This window comes from Nerophis ophidion, linkage group LG07 (assembly GCF_033978795.1).
Source record: "Nerophis ophidion isolate RoL-2023_Sa linkage group LG07, RoL_Noph_v1.0, whole genome shotgun sequence".
Classification (NCBI taxonomy): Eukaryota; Metazoa; Chordata; class Actinopteri; order Syngnathiformes; family Syngnathidae; genus Nerophis; species Nerophis ophidion.
In genome coordinates, this window is record NC_084617.1 from 33,517,339 (window position 1) to 33,537,646 (window position 20,308).

Here is a 20,308-nt window from a genome sequence, read left to right on the forward strand (position 1 = left end):
AACAAGTGTAATAACAGGTGAAATGGCAAGTGCAACAACAAGTGCAGTAACAAGTGTAATAACAGGTGTAATAAGTGTAAAAACAGATTTAATAGCAGGTGTAATAACAGGTATATGGAATGTGGTCTTGTATAAAGCCTCAGGGAGTTGAACGCCCCTGTCTTACATAGTTCCAGGTCACCTTTGGGCAATATCTAGCACCCGAATTCTGCTGCACCATTTCGGGGCAGCAAAAGTTGACTTTTGGGACGTGGAATGTCTCTATGCTGGGGGGAGGGAGCCTGAGCTGGTGCGGGATGTGGAGCACTACCGGTTGGATCTGGTGGGACTTCCCTTTACGCACAGCAAGGGCTCTGAAACCACACTCCTGTACAAGGGATGGATCTTGTTCACTTCTGGAGTTGTTCAGGGTGTGAGGGCCCAGGGGGGTATGGGGATACTCACAAGTTCCCGGCTGAGTGCCTGTACGTTAGAATTCACCCCAGTGGACAAGAAGGTCGCCTCCCTTCGCCTTAGGGTTGGAGGGGAGGGAACTCTATGACAGTTGTGTGTGCATACGGACCAAAAAAGAGTTCAGAGTATTTGGCCGTGTTGGAAAACCTTGCATGGGGTCTCGTGTGGGGCGCCGACAGGGGATTCCATAGTCTTGTTGGGGGACTTCAACACGCACGTGGGCAATGACAATGATACTTGGGCTAACGTGATTGAGAGGAACAGTCTCCTTGATCATGTACCTGAGTTGTGGATTGTTATTGGACTTCTGTGCTCGTCATGGACTTGCGATAACAAACACCATGTTCAAGAATAAGCATGCTCATAGGTGTACCTGGTACCAGAGCACCCTAGGCCAAAGATCAATGATCGATTTTGTAATCCTATCAGCTGATCTGAGGACCTATTTTTTGTCACTCGGGTGAAGAGAGGGGCTGAACTGTCAACTGATCACAATCTGGTGGTGAGTTGGGTCAACTGCCGGGGGAAACCTCTGGACAGACTTGGCAAACCCAAACGTGTAGTGCGGGTGGACTGGGAATGCTTGGAGGAGTCCTCTGTCCGGAGGGACTTCTCTGCCATCCCTGTTGAGGTTTGGGACATTGAACAGGAATAGGCAATGTTCAAAGCCTCTATTGCTAAAGCTGCAGCTGCGAGCTGTGGCCAGAAGGTCTTAGGTGACTCAAGGGGCGGTAACTCTCAAACATTCTGGTGGACAGCGGTTCTCAGGGAAGCCGTCCGACTGAAAAGGAGTCCTGGTATGTTATCCCAGGGGACTCCGGAGGCAGTTTCAAGGTACCAACAGACCCGAAGGGCAGCGGACGTGGCTGTGGACGAGGCTAAGCAGAGGGCGTGGGAGCAGTTCGGGGAATGCATGGAGAAGGACTATCGGGCGGCACCAAAGCTGTTCTGGAAGACCATACAACACCTCAGGAGGGGGACGCAGGGAACCATCCAAACTGTGTACAGCAAGGCTGGGACTCCGCTGACTTCAAGTGAGGAAGTCGTAGGGCGTAAGAAAGACCACTTTGAGGAACTCTTGAACTGAACTACATCAGATACACCCTCCCTGACAGGAGCGGAGCCTGAGGATGATGGGGTATGGACGTCGATCTCTCGGAGTGAAGTCACTGAGGTATTTAGACAAGTCCACAGTAGCAAAGCTCCGGGGGTTGACGAGATTCATCCAGAAATGGTGAAGGCTCTGGGTGTTGAAGGGCTGTCTTGGTTGCTAGGCATTATCAACATTGCGTGGAAGTCTGGGACAGTGCCGAGGGAGTGGCAGACTTGGGTGTAGGTTCCTCTATTCAAAAAGGGGGACGAGTGGGTGTGTGCTAATTACAGGGGTATCACACTATTCCGGATCTCTGGGAAAGTTTATCCCAAGGTACTGGTAAGGAGGGGCCGACTGATAGTCGAACCTCAGATTCAAGAAGAGCAATGTGGATTCCGTCCTGGCTCTTGTGGGAATCCTGGAGAAGGCTTGAGAGAATGCCAATCCAATCTACATGTGCTTTGTGGATTTGGAGAAGGCGACTGGGTTCCCCGGGAGATTTTGTGGGAGATGCTGAGGGAGTACAGGGTTAGGGGGACCCTGCTGAGGGTCATCCAATCTTTCTACAACCAAAGTGAGAGTTATGTCCGGGTGCTTGGACATAGGTCGGATCCGTTTCTAGTAGGGGTTGTTCTCCACCAGGGCTGCGCTCTGTCACCTAACCTGTTTGTGATTTTCACAGACAGGATTTCTAGGCAGAGTCGTGACCATGGCAGAAAGGGTATACGTCTTGGGGGGCTAAAGGTTGCCTCACTGCTGTTTGCAGATGATGAGGGCCTAATGGCATCTTCTGTTCGTGACCTTCATTCTCTCACTGGATCGGTTCGCAGCCGAGTGTTCAGTGGCTGGAATGAGGATCAGCATCTCCAAATCTAAGGCCCTGGTTCTCAGCAGGGAACCAATGATTTGTACAGTCCAGGTAGAGAATGAGACTCTGTCCCAGGTGGAGGAGTTTAAGTATCTCGGGGTCTTATTCACGAGTGAGGGAAAGATGGAGAAGGAAATCAGCCGGAGAACTGGAGCCGGAGAACTGGAGCAGCTGGGGCAGTATTACAGTCTCTCTGCCACACTGTTGTGACGAAATGAGAGCTGAGCCAGAAGGCAAAGCTCTCGGTCTACCGAGCTATCTACGTACTCTCACGTATGGTCATGAAGTGTGGGTCATGACCGAAAGAATAAGATTGTGGATACAAGCAGCCAAAAAGAGTTTCCTCAGAAGTGTGGCTGTGGTCCCTTAGAGATAGGGTGAGAAGTTCAGTCACCCGAGAGAGACTTGGAGTAGAGCCGCTGCTCCTTCGCTTGGACAGGAGCCAGCTTAGGTGGTTGGGGCTTCTCGTGCGGATGTCTCACCAGCATCGGGAGATCCTCGTTGCATGTCCCACTGGGAGGAGACCCCAGGGCAGGCCAAGGACCAGACGGGGGGATTAAATCTCCTCTTTGGCCTGGGAACGCTACGGGATTCCCCAGGAGGAAGTTGCTAATGTTGCCCTGGAGAGGGAAGTCTCAGGGTCTCGAGAGGGAAGTCTGAGGGTCTCTGCTGGAACTGCTGTCCCCGCAACCCCAGGTGTAATAACAAGTGTAATAAGTATAATAGCAGGTGTAATAAGTGTAAAAGCTGGTTCAATACCAGGTGCAATAACAGGTGTAAGAGCAGGTGTAATAATATGTGTATTAACAATTGTAGTAGCAGGTTCAGTTTCAAGTGTTATAACAGGTGTTACAACAAGTGTAATAGCAGGTGTAATAACACGTGTTACAACAGGTGTAATAACAAACTTAATAATAACAAATGTAATAAGTGCAATACCTCATCATGTAGTGAAGTGAATTATATTTATATAGCGCTTTTCTCAAGTGACTTAAAGCACTTTATATTGTGAAACCCAATATCTAAGTTACATTTAAACCAGTGTGGGTGGCACTGGGAGCAGGTGGGAAAAGTGTCTTGCCCAAGGACACATCCGCAGAGACTAGGATGGTGGAAGCGGGGATCGAACCTGCAACCCTCAAGTTGCTGGCACGGCCGCTCTACCAACCGAGCTATACTGCCTGTACAATATTTACTATTATTAATCATAATAATGCCTCATCATGTATAGTATTTACTATTATTAATCATAATATAACCTCATCATGTACAGTATTAATAATGATACATCATCATGTACAGTATTCACTATTAATAATAATATTACCTCGTCATGTACTGTATTTTATATAATTAATTATAATACCTCAGAATTTATTAATATCTGATCATGAACAGTATGTATTATAAATAATATGATCTAATCATGTACAGTATTTACCATTAAAAATAATAATACCTAATCATTTACAGTCTTTATTATTACTCATAATAATTCTTCATCATGTACAGTATTTACTATTATTATAATCATAATAATACTACCTCATAATGCACAGTAGTTACTATTATTATAATAGTAATACCTCAATCATGTACAGTATTTATTATTAATACCTCATCATGTACAGTATTTATTGATCATAATCATAATAATAATTATACCTCATAATTTACAGTATTTATTATTAATCATAATAATAATAATACCTAATCATGTACAGTATTTATTAATAATAATAATACTTCATCATGTACAGTATTAATGATTAATCATGATAATACTACCTCATCATGTATGTTCATGCTGTTGATTCTCTCCAGCTTGTGAGTCCAGTATTGAGCTTCATCTTCTGGAATGTCTGAGAAGACAATGAGAGGAATCATGCTGAGTCAGCAATGGAGGCGAAAGCATCAAGACATGATTACAAGATAAGAAAGGTAAGTCCAAGTATAAACATTCATGATTAGACCACAACAACGTATAAAAAGGAAAATCCAAGTATAAACATTCATGTGTACACCGCAACAACGTATCAAAAGGTAAATCCAAGTAAAAATATTCATGTGTAGGCCACAACAACGTACCAAAAGGTACATACAAATACAAACATTCATGTGTAGACCACAACAACATACCAAAAGGTAAATCCAAGTACAAACATTCATGTGTAGACCACAACAACGTACCAAAAGGTCAATCCAAGTACAAACATTCATGTGTAGACCAGAACAACGTATCAAAAGGTAAATCCAAATACAAACATTCATGTGTAGACCACAACAACATCCCAAAAAATAAGTCGAAATACAAACATTATTGTGTGGACCACAACAACGTACCAAAATGTAAGTCCAAATATAAACATTCATGTGTAGACCACAACGACGCACCAAAATGGAAATCCAAGTATAAATATTCATGTGCAGTCCCCAAGAATGTACAAAAAAGGTACGTCCAAGTATAAACATTAATGAGTTGACCACAACAATGTACCAAAATGTACAAACCCTGTTTCCATATGAGTTGTGAAATTGTGTTAGATGTACAGTGGGGCAAAAAAGTATTTAGTCAGCCACCGATTGTGCAAGTTCTCCCACCTAAAATGATGACAGAGGTCTGTAATTTTCATCACAGGTACGCTTCGACTGTGAGAGACAGAATGTGGAAAAAAAATCCAGGAATTCACATTGTAGGAATTTTAAAGAATTTATTTGTAAATTATGGTGGAAAATAAGTATTTGGTCAACCATTCAAAGCTCTCACTGATGGAAGGAGGTTTTGGCTCAAAATCTCACGATACATGGCCCCATTCATTCTTTCCTTAACACGGATCAATCGTCCTGTCCTCTTAGCAGAAAAACAGCCCCAAAGCATGATGTTTCCACCCCCATGCTTCACAGTAGGTTTGGTGTTCTTGGGATGCAACTCAGTATTCTTTTTCCTCCAAACACGACAAGTTGAGTTTATACCAAAATGGATACATGGATGATACAGTAGAGGATTGGGAGAATGTCATGTGGTCAGATGAAACCAAAATAGAACTTTTTGGTATAAACTCAACTCATCGTGTTTGGAGGAAGAAGAATACTACAATCATGTGTAAACCACAACAACATACCAAAAGGTAAATCCAAGTACAAACACTCATGTGTAGACCACAAAAACACACCAAAAGGTAAGTCTAAGTATAAACATTGAAGTGTAGACAACAAAAACATACCAAAAGGTAAACATACGTATAAACATTCATATGTAGACCACAACAATGTACAAAAAAAGTAAGTCCTAGTATAAACATTCATGTGTAGACCACAACAAAGTAAAAAAGGTAAATCCAAGTATAAATAATCATGTGTAAACCACAACAACGTACCAAAAGGTAAATCCAAGTATAAACATTCATGCGTAGACCACAACAATGTAGCAAAAGGTGAATCTAAGTATAAACATTAATGTGTGGACCACAACAATGTACCAAAAGGTAAATACAAGCATAAACATCAATGGGTAGACTACAACAACGTACCAAAAGGCAGCTCAAAGCGTGCGTCCAGCAGCACTTGGTGTTGTGTTGGTTTGGTGGTTCCAAAGATCTCCTCGTGTCTCATCAGCACCTCAGAGTCCAAAGACGTCCACTCACCTGGACCCTCCTGGAACACACAACTTCATGAGACACAAAATTAAAAAAAAACTTTAAACATTGTCATTATTGGGTATTGTGTGTAGAATTTTGAGGAAAAAAAAAATATATTGCAGTTTGAAGTAAGGCTCTAACATAACATGTGTAAAGTGAATACATACTATCACCACAACCAGTGAAGATGAAGTACAAGTACAAGTACCAATGATACAAAACAGAAGAGAAGAAGCTTTGCAGTGTTTCTACATAAAATAAGTAGTGTTATTATTATTATTATAATTACCATTAATATTTTAATTGTCATTGTCATTATCAATTTTATTGGTATTCATATTACTCATATTTTTATGATTATAATTATTGGTAATACTAAATAACACTAATTAGAATTATTATTATTACTAATATTATTATAATTGTTATTAGTAGTAGTATCATTATTATTACTAAAATTATCATTATTGTTATTAATAACAGTTTTACTAATATTATATTCATCATCAATATTAGAGTTATTAATAGTATCAATATTATAATGATTAATATTATCAATATTATTGTTACTAATATTATTATTACTAATATTATTACTCATATTATTATTGCTAATAATACTACTGTTACTAATATTATTATTTTATTAATAATATATTATCATTAATAATATGAAAACTTGAGGTGCACCATCAAGCATGGAGTGATAGTTTAATAACTTATAAACGCATGCTTACCTTAACTAAAACTAATTATTACTCAAATCTCATCCGCCTTAATAAAAACGATCCAAAATGTTTGTTTAGTACAGTAGCATCGCTAACCCAACAAGGGACTCCTTCCAGTAGCTCCATCCATTCGGCATATGATTTTATGAAGTTCTTTAATAAGAAAATTTAACTTATTAGAAAGGAGATTAAAGCCAATGCGTCCCAGCTACAACTGGGTTATATTAACACAGATACGACTGTATATACGGCGGATACTGCAAATATCCAAAATAGTTTCTCTCGTTTTGATGAAATAACATTAGAAGAATTGTTACAACGTGTAAATGGAACAAAACAAACAACATGTTTACTTGACCCACTTCCCGGGAAACTTATCAAGGAGCTTTTTGTATTATTAGGTCCATCATTGCTAAATATTATAAACCTATCACTTTCCTCGGGCACTATTCCCCTAGCATTCAAAAAAGCGGTTATTCATCCTCTCCTTAAAAGACCTGACCTCGATCCTGACCTCATGGTAACCTACCGACCGGTGTCTCACCTTCCCTTTATTTCGAAAATCCTTGAAAAATTGTTGCAGAGCAGCTAAATGAACACTTAGCGTTTAACAATCTATGTGAAACCTTTCAATCCGGTTTCAGGGCAAATCACTCTACTGAGACAGCCCTCGCAAAAATGACTAATGATCTATTGCTAACGATGGATTCTGATGCGTCATCTATGTTGCTGCTCCTCGATCTTAGCGCTGCTTTCGATACCGTCGATCATAATATTTTATTAAAGCGTATCAAAACACGAATTGGTATGTCAGACTTAGCCCTGTCTTGGTTTAACTCTTATCTTACTGACAGTGTGCAGTGCGTCTCCCATAACAATGTGACCTCGGACTATGTTAAGATAACGTGTGGAGTTCCCCAGGGTTCGGTCCTTGGCCCTGCACTCTTCAGCATCTACATGCTGCCGCTGGGTGACGTCATGCGCAAATACGGTATTAGCTTTCACTGTTATGCTGATGACACCCAACTCTACATGCCCCTAAAGCTGACCAACACGCCGGATTGTAGTCAGTTGGAAGCGTGTCTTAATGAAATTAAACAATGGATGTCCGCTAATTTTTTGCAACTCAACGCCAGAAAAACGAAAATGCTGATTATCGGTCCTGCTAGACACCGACCTCTATTTAATAATACAACTTTAACATTTGACAACCAAATAATAAAACAAGGTGACTCGGTAAAAAATCTGGATATTATCTTCGACCCAACTCTCTCCTTTGAGTCACACATTAAAAGCGTTACTAAAACGGCCTTCTTTCATCTCCGTAATATCGCTAAAATTCGCTCCATTTTGTCCACTAAAGACGCTGAGATCATTATCCATGCGTATGTTACGTCTCGTCTCGATTGCTGTAACGTATTATTTTCGGGTCTCCCCATGTCTAGCATTAAAAGATTACAGTTGGTACAAAATGCGGCTGCTAGACTTTTGACAAGAACAAGAAAGTTTGATCATATTACGCCTGTACTGGCTCACCTGCACTGGCTTCCTGTGCACTTAAGATGTGACTTTAAGGTTTTACTACTTACATATAAAATACTACACGGTCTAGCTCCATCCTATCTTGCCGATTGTATTGTACCATATGTCCCGGCAAGAAATTTGCGTTCAAAAGACTCCGGCTTATTAGTGATTCCTAAAGCCCAAAAAAAGTCTGCGGGCTATAGAGCGTTTTCCGTTCGGGCTCCAGTACTCTGGAATGCCCCCCCGGTAACAGTTCGAGATGCTACCTCGGTAGAAGCATTTAAGTCTCACCTTAAAACTCATCTGTATACTCTAGCCTTTAAATAGACCTCCTTTTTAGACCAGTTGATCATCCGCTTCTTTTCTTTTTTCTCCTATGTCCCCCCCTCCCTTGTGGAGGGGGTCCGGTCCGATGGCTATGGATGAAGTACTGGCTGTCCAGAGTCGGGACCCAGGATGGACCGCTTGTCCAAAGTCGGGACCAAGGATGGATCGCTCGCCTGTTTATCGACTGGGGACATCTCTGCGCTGCTGATACGCCTCGGCTTGGGATGGTTTCCTGTTGGGTCCACTATGGACGGGACTCTCGCTACTGTGTTGGATCCACTTTGGACTGGACTCTCACGGTTGTGTTGGATCCACTATGGATTGAACTTTCACAGTATCTTGTTATACCCGCTCGACATCCATTGCTTTCAGTCCCCTAGGGGGGGGGTTGCCCACATCTGAGGTCCTCTCCAAGGTTTCTCATAGTCAGCATTGTCACTGGCGTCCCACTGGAAGTGAATTTTCCCTGCCCACTGGGTGTGAGTTTTCCTTGCCCTTTTGTGGGTTCTTCCGAGGATGTCGTAGTCGTAATGGTTTGTAGAGTCCTTTGAGACATTTGTGATTTGGGGGGGGTTGACCACATATGCGGTCCTCTCCAAGGTTTCTCATAGTCATCATTGTCACGCACGTCTCACTGGGTGTGAGTCCCACTGGGTGTGAGTTTTCCTTGCCCTTATGTGGGCTCTACAGAGGATGTCTTTGTGGTTTGTGTTGTGGTTTGTGCAGCCCTAGTGACACTAGTGATTTAGGGCTATATAAATAAATAATCATTGATTGATTGATTGCTAATATTGTTATTCATATTATTGCAAATATTATTTTTTGTAATTTTATAATAATTTGATAATACTGTCAGTCTGTTTGAGTGTGTGCCTGTGTGTATGTGTGTGTGAGAGTGTATGTGTGTGTGTTACCTCATTTGACTGTCTAATGGTGTCTAGTGGTATGAGCGCCGTGCCAATCAGAGTGTCCCAAATCAAACCTTTGTTCCAAACTTCTGCCACCAGACTCGAGTCCTGATGGCTGAGCTCACTAGACAACACACACACACACACACACACACACACACACACACACACACACACACACACACACACACACACACACACACACACACACACACACACACACACACACACACACACACACACACAACACAGCATAAAGTACATACAAATACAGTATACATATAAACATACATACATTCTAGGGTTGTACGGTATACCGGTGTTGGTATAGTGCCGCGATAATAATGAATCATATTCCATATTATACCGCCTCTAAAATGTACTGGTCCCCCACCCACCAGCCCCTCCGTCGTCGTCACATCATGTCATTGCTGGTTTTACGAGCAGAGGAGCATGTTGGGCAGCGCACACACACAGAGTACTTACAAGCAGACACAGTGTGTGGACAGAAAAGGGAGAATGGACGCATTTTGGTGTAAAAAGTAAAGATAAAGGTGATGTTATAACACTGAAACACCCTCAGGAAGAGGTGCTTTAAGACATAGCTAGCAGCTAACATCCATCCACAGTGTTTTAGCTACTTCTAAATCACTAATCCTGGTCTCTTACAAGTATTATTATCTCTGGAGGACGAGGAATAGCTAAACATGCTTCACTACACACAGGAGGATACAATAGCTCACAATGTAAACAAACGCCATGGGTGGCTCTACACCTGACATCCACTGTAATGATACCAAGTACAGGAGTGTATCTATTCGATACTACTATGACTCCGTCGATATTTTTTGTCATCAGAAAATCTTTTTCCTTTCAAAAAAATTCATATAATCTTTATTAAGTCAGTAAATACGTCCCTGGGGACTTTGAATATGACCAATGTATAATCCTGTAACTACTTGGTATCGGATCGATACCTAAATGTGTGGTATCATCCAAAACTAATGTAAACTATCAAAGAAAAGAAGAATAAGTGATTATTACATTTTAACAGAAGTGTAGATAGAACATGTTAAAAGAGAAAATAAGCAGATATTAACAGTAAATGAACAAGTAGATTAATAATAATTTTTTACGGTTTGTCCCTCATATTGTAGACAAAATAATAGGTAGATAAATGACACAATATGTTACTGTATACATCAGCAGACTAATTAGACTAATTCTTTGTTTGTTTACTTCAGCAGACTAACTAGACTAATTCTTTGTTTGTTTACTTACTACTAAAAGACAAGTTGTCTAGTATGGTCACTATTTTGTTTAAGGACTAAATTACAATAATAAACATATGTTTCATGTACCTTAACATTTTTTGTGGTACCCTTTATTTAGAAAAGTATCGAAAAGTATTGAAATACATTTTGGTACCGGTATCAAAATATTGGTATCAGGACAACACTAATACACACATACATTCATCCTTTCTATCATTAATAATTCAATTAAATTTAAATTCAAATAATAAACAATCAAATCAAACATTTCATCTATAGGCAGCTTTAAAAAGAAACAAGAACATTTTAAAGAACACGGATAAAATAACTAAAGTATGATAATCCAGGTGCGGGACATTGAGTCTGAGTGGACCATGTTCCGAACCTCTATTGTCGAGGCGGCTGATTGGAGCTGTGGCCGCAAGGTTGTTGGTGCCTGTCGTGGCGGTAATCCCAGAACCCGTTGGTGGACACCAGCAGTGAGGGATGCCGTCAAGCTGAAGAAGGAGTCCTATCGGGTTCTTTTGGCTCATAGGACTCCGGAGGCAGTGGACGGGTACCGACGGGCCAAGCGGTGTGCAGCTTTAGCGGTCGCGGAGGCAAAAACTCGGACATGGGAAGAGTTCGGGGAAGCCATGGAAAACGACTTCCGGACGGCTTCGAAGCGATTCTGGACCACCATACGGCGCCTCAGGAAGGGGAAGCAGTGCACTATCAACACCGTGTATGGTGCGGATGGTGTTCTGCTGACTTCGACTGCGGATGTTGTGGATCGGTGGAGGGAATACTTCGAAGACCTCCTCAATCCCACCAACACGTCTTTCTTTGAGGAAGCGGTGCCTGGGGAATATGTAGTGGACTCTCCTATTTCTGGGGCTGAGGTCGCTGAGGTAGTTAAAAAGCTCCTCGGCGGCAAGGCCCCGGGGGTGGATGAGATCCGCCCGGAGTTCCTTAAGGCTCTGGATGCTGTGGGGCTGTCTTGGTTGACAAGACTCTGCAGCATCGCGTGGACATCGGGGGCGGTACCTCTGGATTGGCAGACCGGGGTGGTGGTCCCTCTCTTTAAGAAGGGGGACCGGAGGGTGTGTTCCAACTATCGTGGGATCACACTCCTCAGCCTTCCCGGTAAGGTTTATTCAGGTGTACTGGAGAGGAGGCTTCGCCGGATAGTCGAACCTCGGATTCAGGAGGAACAGTGTGGTTTTCGTCCTGGTCGTGGAACTGTGGACCAGCTCTATACTCTCGGCAGGGTTCTTGAGGGTGCATGGGAGTTTGCCCAACCAGTCTACATGTGCTTTGTGGACTTGGAGAAGGCATTCGACCGTGTCCCTCGGGAAGTCCTGTGGGGAGTGCTCAGAGAGTATGGGGTATCGGAATGTCTTATTGTGGCAGTCCGCTCCCTGTATGATCAGTGTCAGAGCTTGGTCCGCATTGCTGGCAGTAAGTCGGACACGTTTCCAGTGAAGGTTGGACTCCGCCAAGGCTGTCCTTTGTCACCGATTCTGTTCATAACTTTTATGGACAGAATTTCTAGGCGCAGCCAAGGCGTTGAGGGGTTCCGGTTTGGTGGCCACGGGATTAGGTCTCTGCTTTTTGCAGATGATGTAGTCCTGATGGCTTCATCTGGCCGGGATCTTCAGCTCTCACTGGATCGGTTCGCAGCCGAGTGTGAAGCGACCGGAATGAGAATCAGCACCTCCAAGTCCGAGTCCATGGTTCTCGCCCGGAAAAGGGTGGAGTGCCATCTCCGGGTTGGGGAGGAGACCCTGCCCCAAGTGGAGGAGTTCAAGTACCTAGGAGTCTTGTTCACGAGTGGGGGAAGAGTGGATCGTGAGATCGACAGGCGGATCGGTGCGGCGTCTTCAGTAATGCGGACGTTGTATCGATCCGTTGTGGTGAAGAAGGAGCTGAGCCAGAAGGCAAAGCTCTCAATTTACCGGTCGATCTACGTTCCCATCCTCACCTATGGTCATGAGCTTCGGGTCATGACCGAAAGGATAAGATCACGGGTACAAGCGGCCGAAATGAGTTTCCTCCGCCGGGTGGCGGGGCTCTCCCTTAGAGATAGGGTGAGAAGCTCTGCCATCCGGGAGGAGCTCAACGTAAAGCCGCTGCTCCTCCACATCGAGAGGAGCCAGATGAGGTGGTTCGGGCATCTGGTCAGGATGCCACCCGAACGCCTCCCTAGGGATGTGTTTAGGGCACGTCCAGCTGGTAGGAGGCCACGGGGAAGACCCAGGACACGTTTGGAAGACTATGTCTCCCGGCTGGCCTGGGAACGCCTCGGGATCCCCCGGGAAGAGCTAGACGAAGTGGCTGGAGATAGGGAAGTCTGGGCTTCCCTGCTTAGGCTGCTGCCCCCGCGACCCGACCTCGGATAAGCGGAAGATGATGGATGGATGGATGGATGATAATCCATCCATCCTTCCATCCATCCATCTTCTACTTCACTTATACGAGGTGGGGTCGCGGGGGCAGCAGCCTAAGAAGAGAAGCCCAAACTTCCCTCTCCCCAGCCACTTGGACTTGCGGCCTGAGGCGTTCCCAGGCCAGTCAGGAGGCATAGTCTTCCCAACGTGTCCTAGGTCTTGCCCGTGGCCTCCTACCGGTCAAACGTGCCCTAAACACCACCCAAGGGAGGCGTCCCGGTGGCATCCTGAACAAATGCCTGAACCACTTCATCTGGCTCCTGTCCATGTGGAGGAGCATTGGCTTTACTTTGAGCTCCTCCTGGATGACAGAGCTTCTCACCCTCTCTCTAAAGGAGAGTCCTGCCACCTGACGGAGGAAACTCATTTGGGCCGCTTGTACCCGTGATCTTGTCCTTTCGGTCATAACCCAAAGCTTATGACAATAGGTGAGGATGAGAGCGGCGTGGCGCGGTTGAGGGAGTGGCCGTGACAGCAACATGAGGATTCCGAGTTAGATCCCCACCTTCTACCAACCTGGTCACGTCCAAAGTGTCCTTGAGCAAGACATTTCACCCTTGCTCCTGATGGGTCGTGGTTAGGGCCTTGCATGGCAGCTCCCGCCATCAGTGTGTGAATGTGTGGGTGAATGTTGAAATAGTGTCAAAGCGATTTGAGTACCTTGAAGGTAGAAAAACGCTATACAAGAATAACTCATTTACATTTACCATTCAACGTAGATTGACTGGTAAATTAGGAGCTTTGCCTTCTGGCTCAGCTCCTACTGGACGCCGCACCGATCCACCTGTAAATCTCACAGTCAACTTTTCCCTCACACGTGAACAAAACCTCGAGGTACTTGAACTCCTTCACATAGGGCAGGGTCTCCTCCCCAACCCAAAGATGGCACGCCAACCTTTTCCTGGCGAGAGCCATGGACTCGGACATGGAGGTGCTGATTCCCATCCCAGTCACTTCCCCCTTCGGCTGCAAACCGATCCAGTGAGAGTTGAAGATCCTGGCCAAATGAAGCCATCAGGACCACATCATCTGCAAAAAGCAGAGACCTAATCCTGCAGCCACCAAACCGGAACCCCTCAACACCCTGACTGTGCCTAGAAGTTCAGTCCATAAAATTTATGAACAGAATCGGTGACAAAGGGCAGCTTTGGCAGAATCCAACCCTCACTGGAAACGGCAATGCGGACATAGCTCTGACACTGATCATACAGGGAGCAGACTGCCACAATCAGACAGTCCGATACCCCATACTCTCTGAGCATCCCCACAGGACTTCCCGAGGGACACGGTCAAATACCTTCTCCAAGTCCACAAAGCAAATGTCGACTGGTTGGGCAAACTACCATGCACCCTCAAGGATCCTGCCGGGAGTATAGAGCTGGTCCACAGTTCCACGACCAGGATGAAAACTACAATGCTCCTCCTGAATACAAGGTTTGACTATCCGGCGTAGCCTCCTCTCCAGTACACCTGAATAGACCTTACCAGGAAGGCTGAGGAGTGTGATCCCACGATAGTTGGAATACACCCTCCGGTTCCCCTTCTTAAAGAGAGGAACCACCACCCCAGCCTGCCAACTCTGATGCACCGACCCCCATCTCCACACAATATTGCAGAGTTTTGTTAACTAAGACAGCCCTACAGCATCTAGAACCTTAAGGAACTCCAGGCGGATCTCATCCACTTCCAAGGCCTCTGCAACCTCGGCCCCAGAAATATGAGAGCCCACTACGGAGTCCCCAAGCACTGCTTCCTCATAGGAAGACGTGTAGGTGGGGTTGAGGAGGTCTTTAAACTATTCCTTCCACCGATCCACAACATCCCAACTCGAGGTCATTAGCAATCCTTCCTCACCATACACGGTGTTGACAGTGCACTGGTGGTCCAGAATCGCTTCAACGGTGTCTGGAAGTCATTTTCCATTACTTCTCAGAACTCCTCCCATGCCGAGCTTTTGCCTCTGCATCCGCCAAAGTCACAACCGCTTGGCCTGTCGGTACCTGTCCGCTGCCTCTGGAGTCCCAAGAGCCACAAAGGCCCGATAGGACTCTTTCTTCAGCCTCACCATTGGTGTCCATCAGCGGGTTTTAGGATTACCTCCACGACAGGCACCAACCACCTTGCAGCCACAGCTCTGATCGGCCGCCTCGGCAATAGTGGTGTGGTACTTGGTCCACTCGGACTCAATATCCATTCATTTGTTCATTCAGCCATTCAGTGGTTCATTCATGCTGAGAGTCAAACAGGTAGAGAGAGGAAGCAATTTTCAATTTGAGGTCAAATGACCACGTGCTGACCCAAAGAATAAACTTTCTACTACTTATCAGCTTAACACACACACACACAAACTGACACGCGCACACACACAGACACACACACACACACACACACACACACACACACACACACACACACACACACACGGGGATTGATCATCCAGACTACAAGACAGACGTCTGCCTTTAACCTGCTGAACAGAAGGGAGGACAAGCCGTGACTCAGCCTCCCAGCAATGGACCCATAGAGTCCAGACCTATAAACTACAAAACTCACATATGTAAAATTTTCACCTGAAAGAAACATTGCATAACTGTCTGATTAGAAAATTAAGTGATATACCTTGAACAAGTCTCTGGGTTACACACCCTTTATAGAGCTTTTTCTCTGGGTGACACGCCGTTTGTAGAGGTTTTTTTTTGGATTACACACCCTTTGTAGAGGTTTAGCTCTGGGTTACACATCCTTTGTAGAGGTTTTTGTCTGGGTTACACACTCTTTGTAGAGGTTTTTCTTTGGGTTACACACCCTTTGTAGAGGTTTTTCTCTGGGTTACATACCCTTTGTAGAGGTTTTTGTCTGGGTTACACACCCTTTGTAGAGGTTTTTCTTTGGGTTACACACCCTTTGTAGAGGTTTTTCTCTGGGTTACATACCCTTTGTAGAGGTTTTTGTCTGGGTTTCACACCCTTTGTAGAGGTTTTCCTCTGGGTTACACACCCTTTGTAGAGGTTTTTTTCTGTGTTACACGCCCTTTGTAGAGGTTTTTCTCTGGGTTACACACCCTTTGTAGGAGGTTTTTCTTTGGGTTACATACCCTTTGTAGAGGTTTTTGTCTGGGTTACACACCCCTTGTAGAGGTTTCTCTCTGGGTTACACACTCTTTGTAGAAATTTTATGCTGGATTACACACCTTTGTCGAGCTTTTTCTCGGTGTTACGCACCCTTTGTAGAGCATTTTCTCTGTGTTACACACCCTTTGTAGAGTTTTTCTCTGGGTTACACACCCTTTGTAGAGGGTTTTCTCTGGGTTAGACACCCTTTGTAGAGGTTTTTCCTCTGGGTTACACACCCTTTGTAGAGCTTTTTCTTGGTGTTACACACCCTTTGTAGAGCATTTTATCTGTGTTACACACCCTTTGTAGAGGTTTTCTCTGGGTTACACACCCTTCGTAGAGGTTTTTGTCTGGGTTACACAGCCTTTGTACAGGTTTTTGTCTGGGTTACACACCCTTTTTGAAGGTTTCCCTCTGGGTTAGACACCCTTTGTAGAGGTTTTTCTATGTGTTACACGCCTTTTGTAGAGGTTTTTGTCTGGGTTACAGACCCTTTGTACAGGTTTTTGTCTGGGTTACACACCCTTTTTAAAGGTTTCCCTCTGGGTTAGACACCCTTTGTAGAGGTTTTTCTATGTGTTACACGCCTTTTGTAGAGGTTTTTGTCTGGGTTACACATCCTTTGTAGAGGTTTTTGTCTGGGTTACACACTCTTTGTAGAGGTTTTTCTCTGGGTTACACACCCTTCGTAGAGGTTTTTCTCTGGGTTTCACACCCTTTGTACAGGTTTTTGTCTGGGTTACACACCCTTTTTAAAGGTTTCCCTCTGGGTTAGACACCCTTTGTAGAGGTTTTTCTATGTGTTACATGCCTTTTGTAGAGGTTTTTGTCTGGGTTACAGACCCTTGGTAGACATTTTTCTCTGGATTACACACCCTTTGTAGAGCTTTTTCTCTGAGTTACACACCCTTTGCAGGGTTTTTTTGTCTGGGTTACACACCCTTTGTAGAGGTTTTTCTTTGGGTTATACACCCTTTGTAGAGGTGTTTCTCTGGGTTATACAACCTTTGTATAAAATAGGACACAATTAAGTATTACTTGGTATGGTATCGGTAGCAGACCTCAGTATGGCCAAGTTGACAGAATGAAGTATTACTTGATATCACTAGCAGACGTGTCAGTATCACTAAGGTGACATCATGAAGTATCACTTGGTATCACTAGCAGACGTGTCAGTATCACTAAGTTGACAGAATTAAGTATCACTTGGTGTGGTATCACTATCAGACCACAGTGTTGACTCACAACATGAAGTCCTGCTCCCAACAAGGAAGATTCCCTCGCACTGTGACAGTGCTGCTCTTCACCTTCTGCACCTTCAGGGTCACGTAGGAGTTGAACTTGTCTGCACAGACAATATCACACATGTACATAGTTACATACATCAAATACTACTAAATATAAACATTTACATACTAAATACACACATTTATATATTAAATATACATATATATATATATATATATATATATATGTAATACTACTAAATATATATATTTATATACTTAATATACATGTATATTTATAAATACTACTAAATATACACATTTATAAATTAAATGTGCATGTATAACACTACTAAATATACATATTTATATACTAAATATTCAAATATACACACACACATAATACCACTAAATATATATATTCATATACTAAATATTCATGTATGTATATATATATATGTATATATATATATATATATATATATATACATATATATATATATATATATATATATATATATATATACACAAACACACACATAAAAATACACACACAATACCACTAAATATACATATTCATATACCATATATTCATGTATGCATATATATATATATATATATATATTCATGTATGTATGTATATATATATATATATATATATATATATATATGTATACACACACACATACACACACACATATATACACACACACACACAATACTACTAAATATACATATCAATACACTAAATATACACTCGTATAGCTTCAACAAAGATGGTATCATTCAAATGTATTACACGTACATATTTATAAAAAATACTACTATATACACATATTTATACACTAAAAATACATATTAACATACTAAATATACATATTTATATGCTAAATACACCTATTTATACACTAATTATACATATTTATATACTAAATACACCTATTTATATACTAAATATACATATTTACATGCTAAATATACATATTTACATAGTAAACATACATATGTGTATAGTAACTATACATATTTAAATACTAAATATACATATGTATATAGTAAATATACATATTAAAATGCTAAATATACCTATTTATAAAGACTACATATCTCCTACGGTGTAGACTACATCACTCCTATGGTATAGACTACATCACTCCTATGGTGTAGACTAATTCACTCCTATGGTGTAGACTACATCACTCCTATGGTATAGACCAGTGGTCCCCAACCACCGGGCCACGGACCGATTGTTACCGGGCTGCACAAGAAAATAAAAATTATAAAAAAATAATAATGTTGTTTTGTTTTTTGTTTTTATTTAATCAATATAAAAAAACACAATATATACATTATATATCAATATAGACAAATACAGTCTGCAGGGATACAGTCCGTAAGCACACATGATCGTATTTAAAAAAAAAAAAAACACGGTCCGTGGGACAAATTTTCAAGCGTTGACCGGTCCGCATCTACAAAAAGGTTGGGGACCACGGGTATAGACTACATCATTCCTATTTCGTAGACTACATCACTCCCATGGTGTAGACTACAACACTCCTATGGTATTGACTACATCACTCCTATGGTATTGACTACATCACTCCTATGGTGTAGACCAGTGGTTCTGAAATGGGGGTACACGTACCCCTGGGGGTACTTGAAGGTATGCCAAGGGGTACGTGAGATTTTTTTAAAATATTCTAAAAATAGCAACAATTCATAAATCCTTTATAATAATACTTCAACAAAATATGAATGTAAGTTCATAAACTGTGAAAAGAAATGCAACAATGCAATATTCAGTGTTGACAGCCAGATTTTTTGTGGACATGTTCTATAAATATTGATGTTAAAGATTTCTTTTAGTGTGAAAAAATGTTTAGAATTAAGTTCATGAATCCAGATGGATCTCTATTACAATCCCCAAAGAGGGCACTTTAAGTTGATGATTACTTCTGTGTAGAAATCTTTATTTATATAGAATCATTTGTTTATTTTTCAACAAGTTTTTAGTTATTTTTATAAATTTTTTTCCAAATAGTTGAAGAAAGACCACTACAAATGACTACAAAAATGCTTTGCTCTAATTAGGGGGTACTTCAATAAAAATATAAATGTTCACAGGGGTACATCACTGAAAAAAGGTTGAGAACCACTGGTGTAGACTACATCACTCCTATGGTATCGACTACATCACCCTTATGGTGTAGACTACATTGCTGTCATGCAAACGTCACAGACAGGCATCAAAATGTTACATACCTATTACTGCTATTTTACACACACGCAAGCGCACGCACGCGCACACTTAGACGCACACACATACATTCATACAGACAAACCCCGTTTCCATATGAGTTGGGAAATTGAGTTAGATGTAAATATAAACGGAATACAATGATTTGCAAATCCTTTTCAACCCATATTCAATTGAATGCACTACAAAGACAAGATGTTCAAACTCATAAACTTTATTTTTTTTTGCAAATAATAATTAACTTAGAATTTAATGGCTGCAACACATGCCAAAGTAGTTGGGAAAGGGCTTGTTCACCACTGTGTTACATCACATTTTCTTTTAACAACAGTCAATAAACGTTTGGGAACTGAGGAAACTAATTGTTGGAGCATTAAAAGTGGAATTCTTTACCATTCTTGTTTTATGTAGAGCTTCAGTCGTTCAACAGTCCGGGGTCTACGCTGTCATATTTTACGCTTCATAAT

The 20,308-nt window shown here is 42.4% G+C and overlaps 1 protein-coding gene across 14 annotated transcripts in view; it reads right to left on the reverse strand.

The window, feature by feature from the left end:
• LOC133556278 (uncharacterized) overlaps positions 1-20,308 on the reverse strand; it is a 283,472-nt gene that overhangs the window by 136,003 nt on the left and 127,161 nt on the right. For all 14 annotated transcript variants that reach the window (XM_061906041.1, XM_061906051.1, XM_061906038.1 and 11 more), the window contains exons 3-6: positions 17,601-17,700; positions 9,546-9,663; positions 5,945-6,068; positions 4,203-4,276 (exon numbers count right to left, since the gene is read on the reverse strand). In XM_061906041.1, coding sequence (XP_061762025.1) covers positions 4,203-4,276; positions 5,945-6,068; positions 9,546-9,663; positions 17,601-17,700 — 416 coding nt within the window. The remainder of the gene's footprint in view (positions 1-4,202; positions 4,277-5,944; positions 6,069-9,545; positions 9,664-17,600; positions 17,701-20,308) is intronic.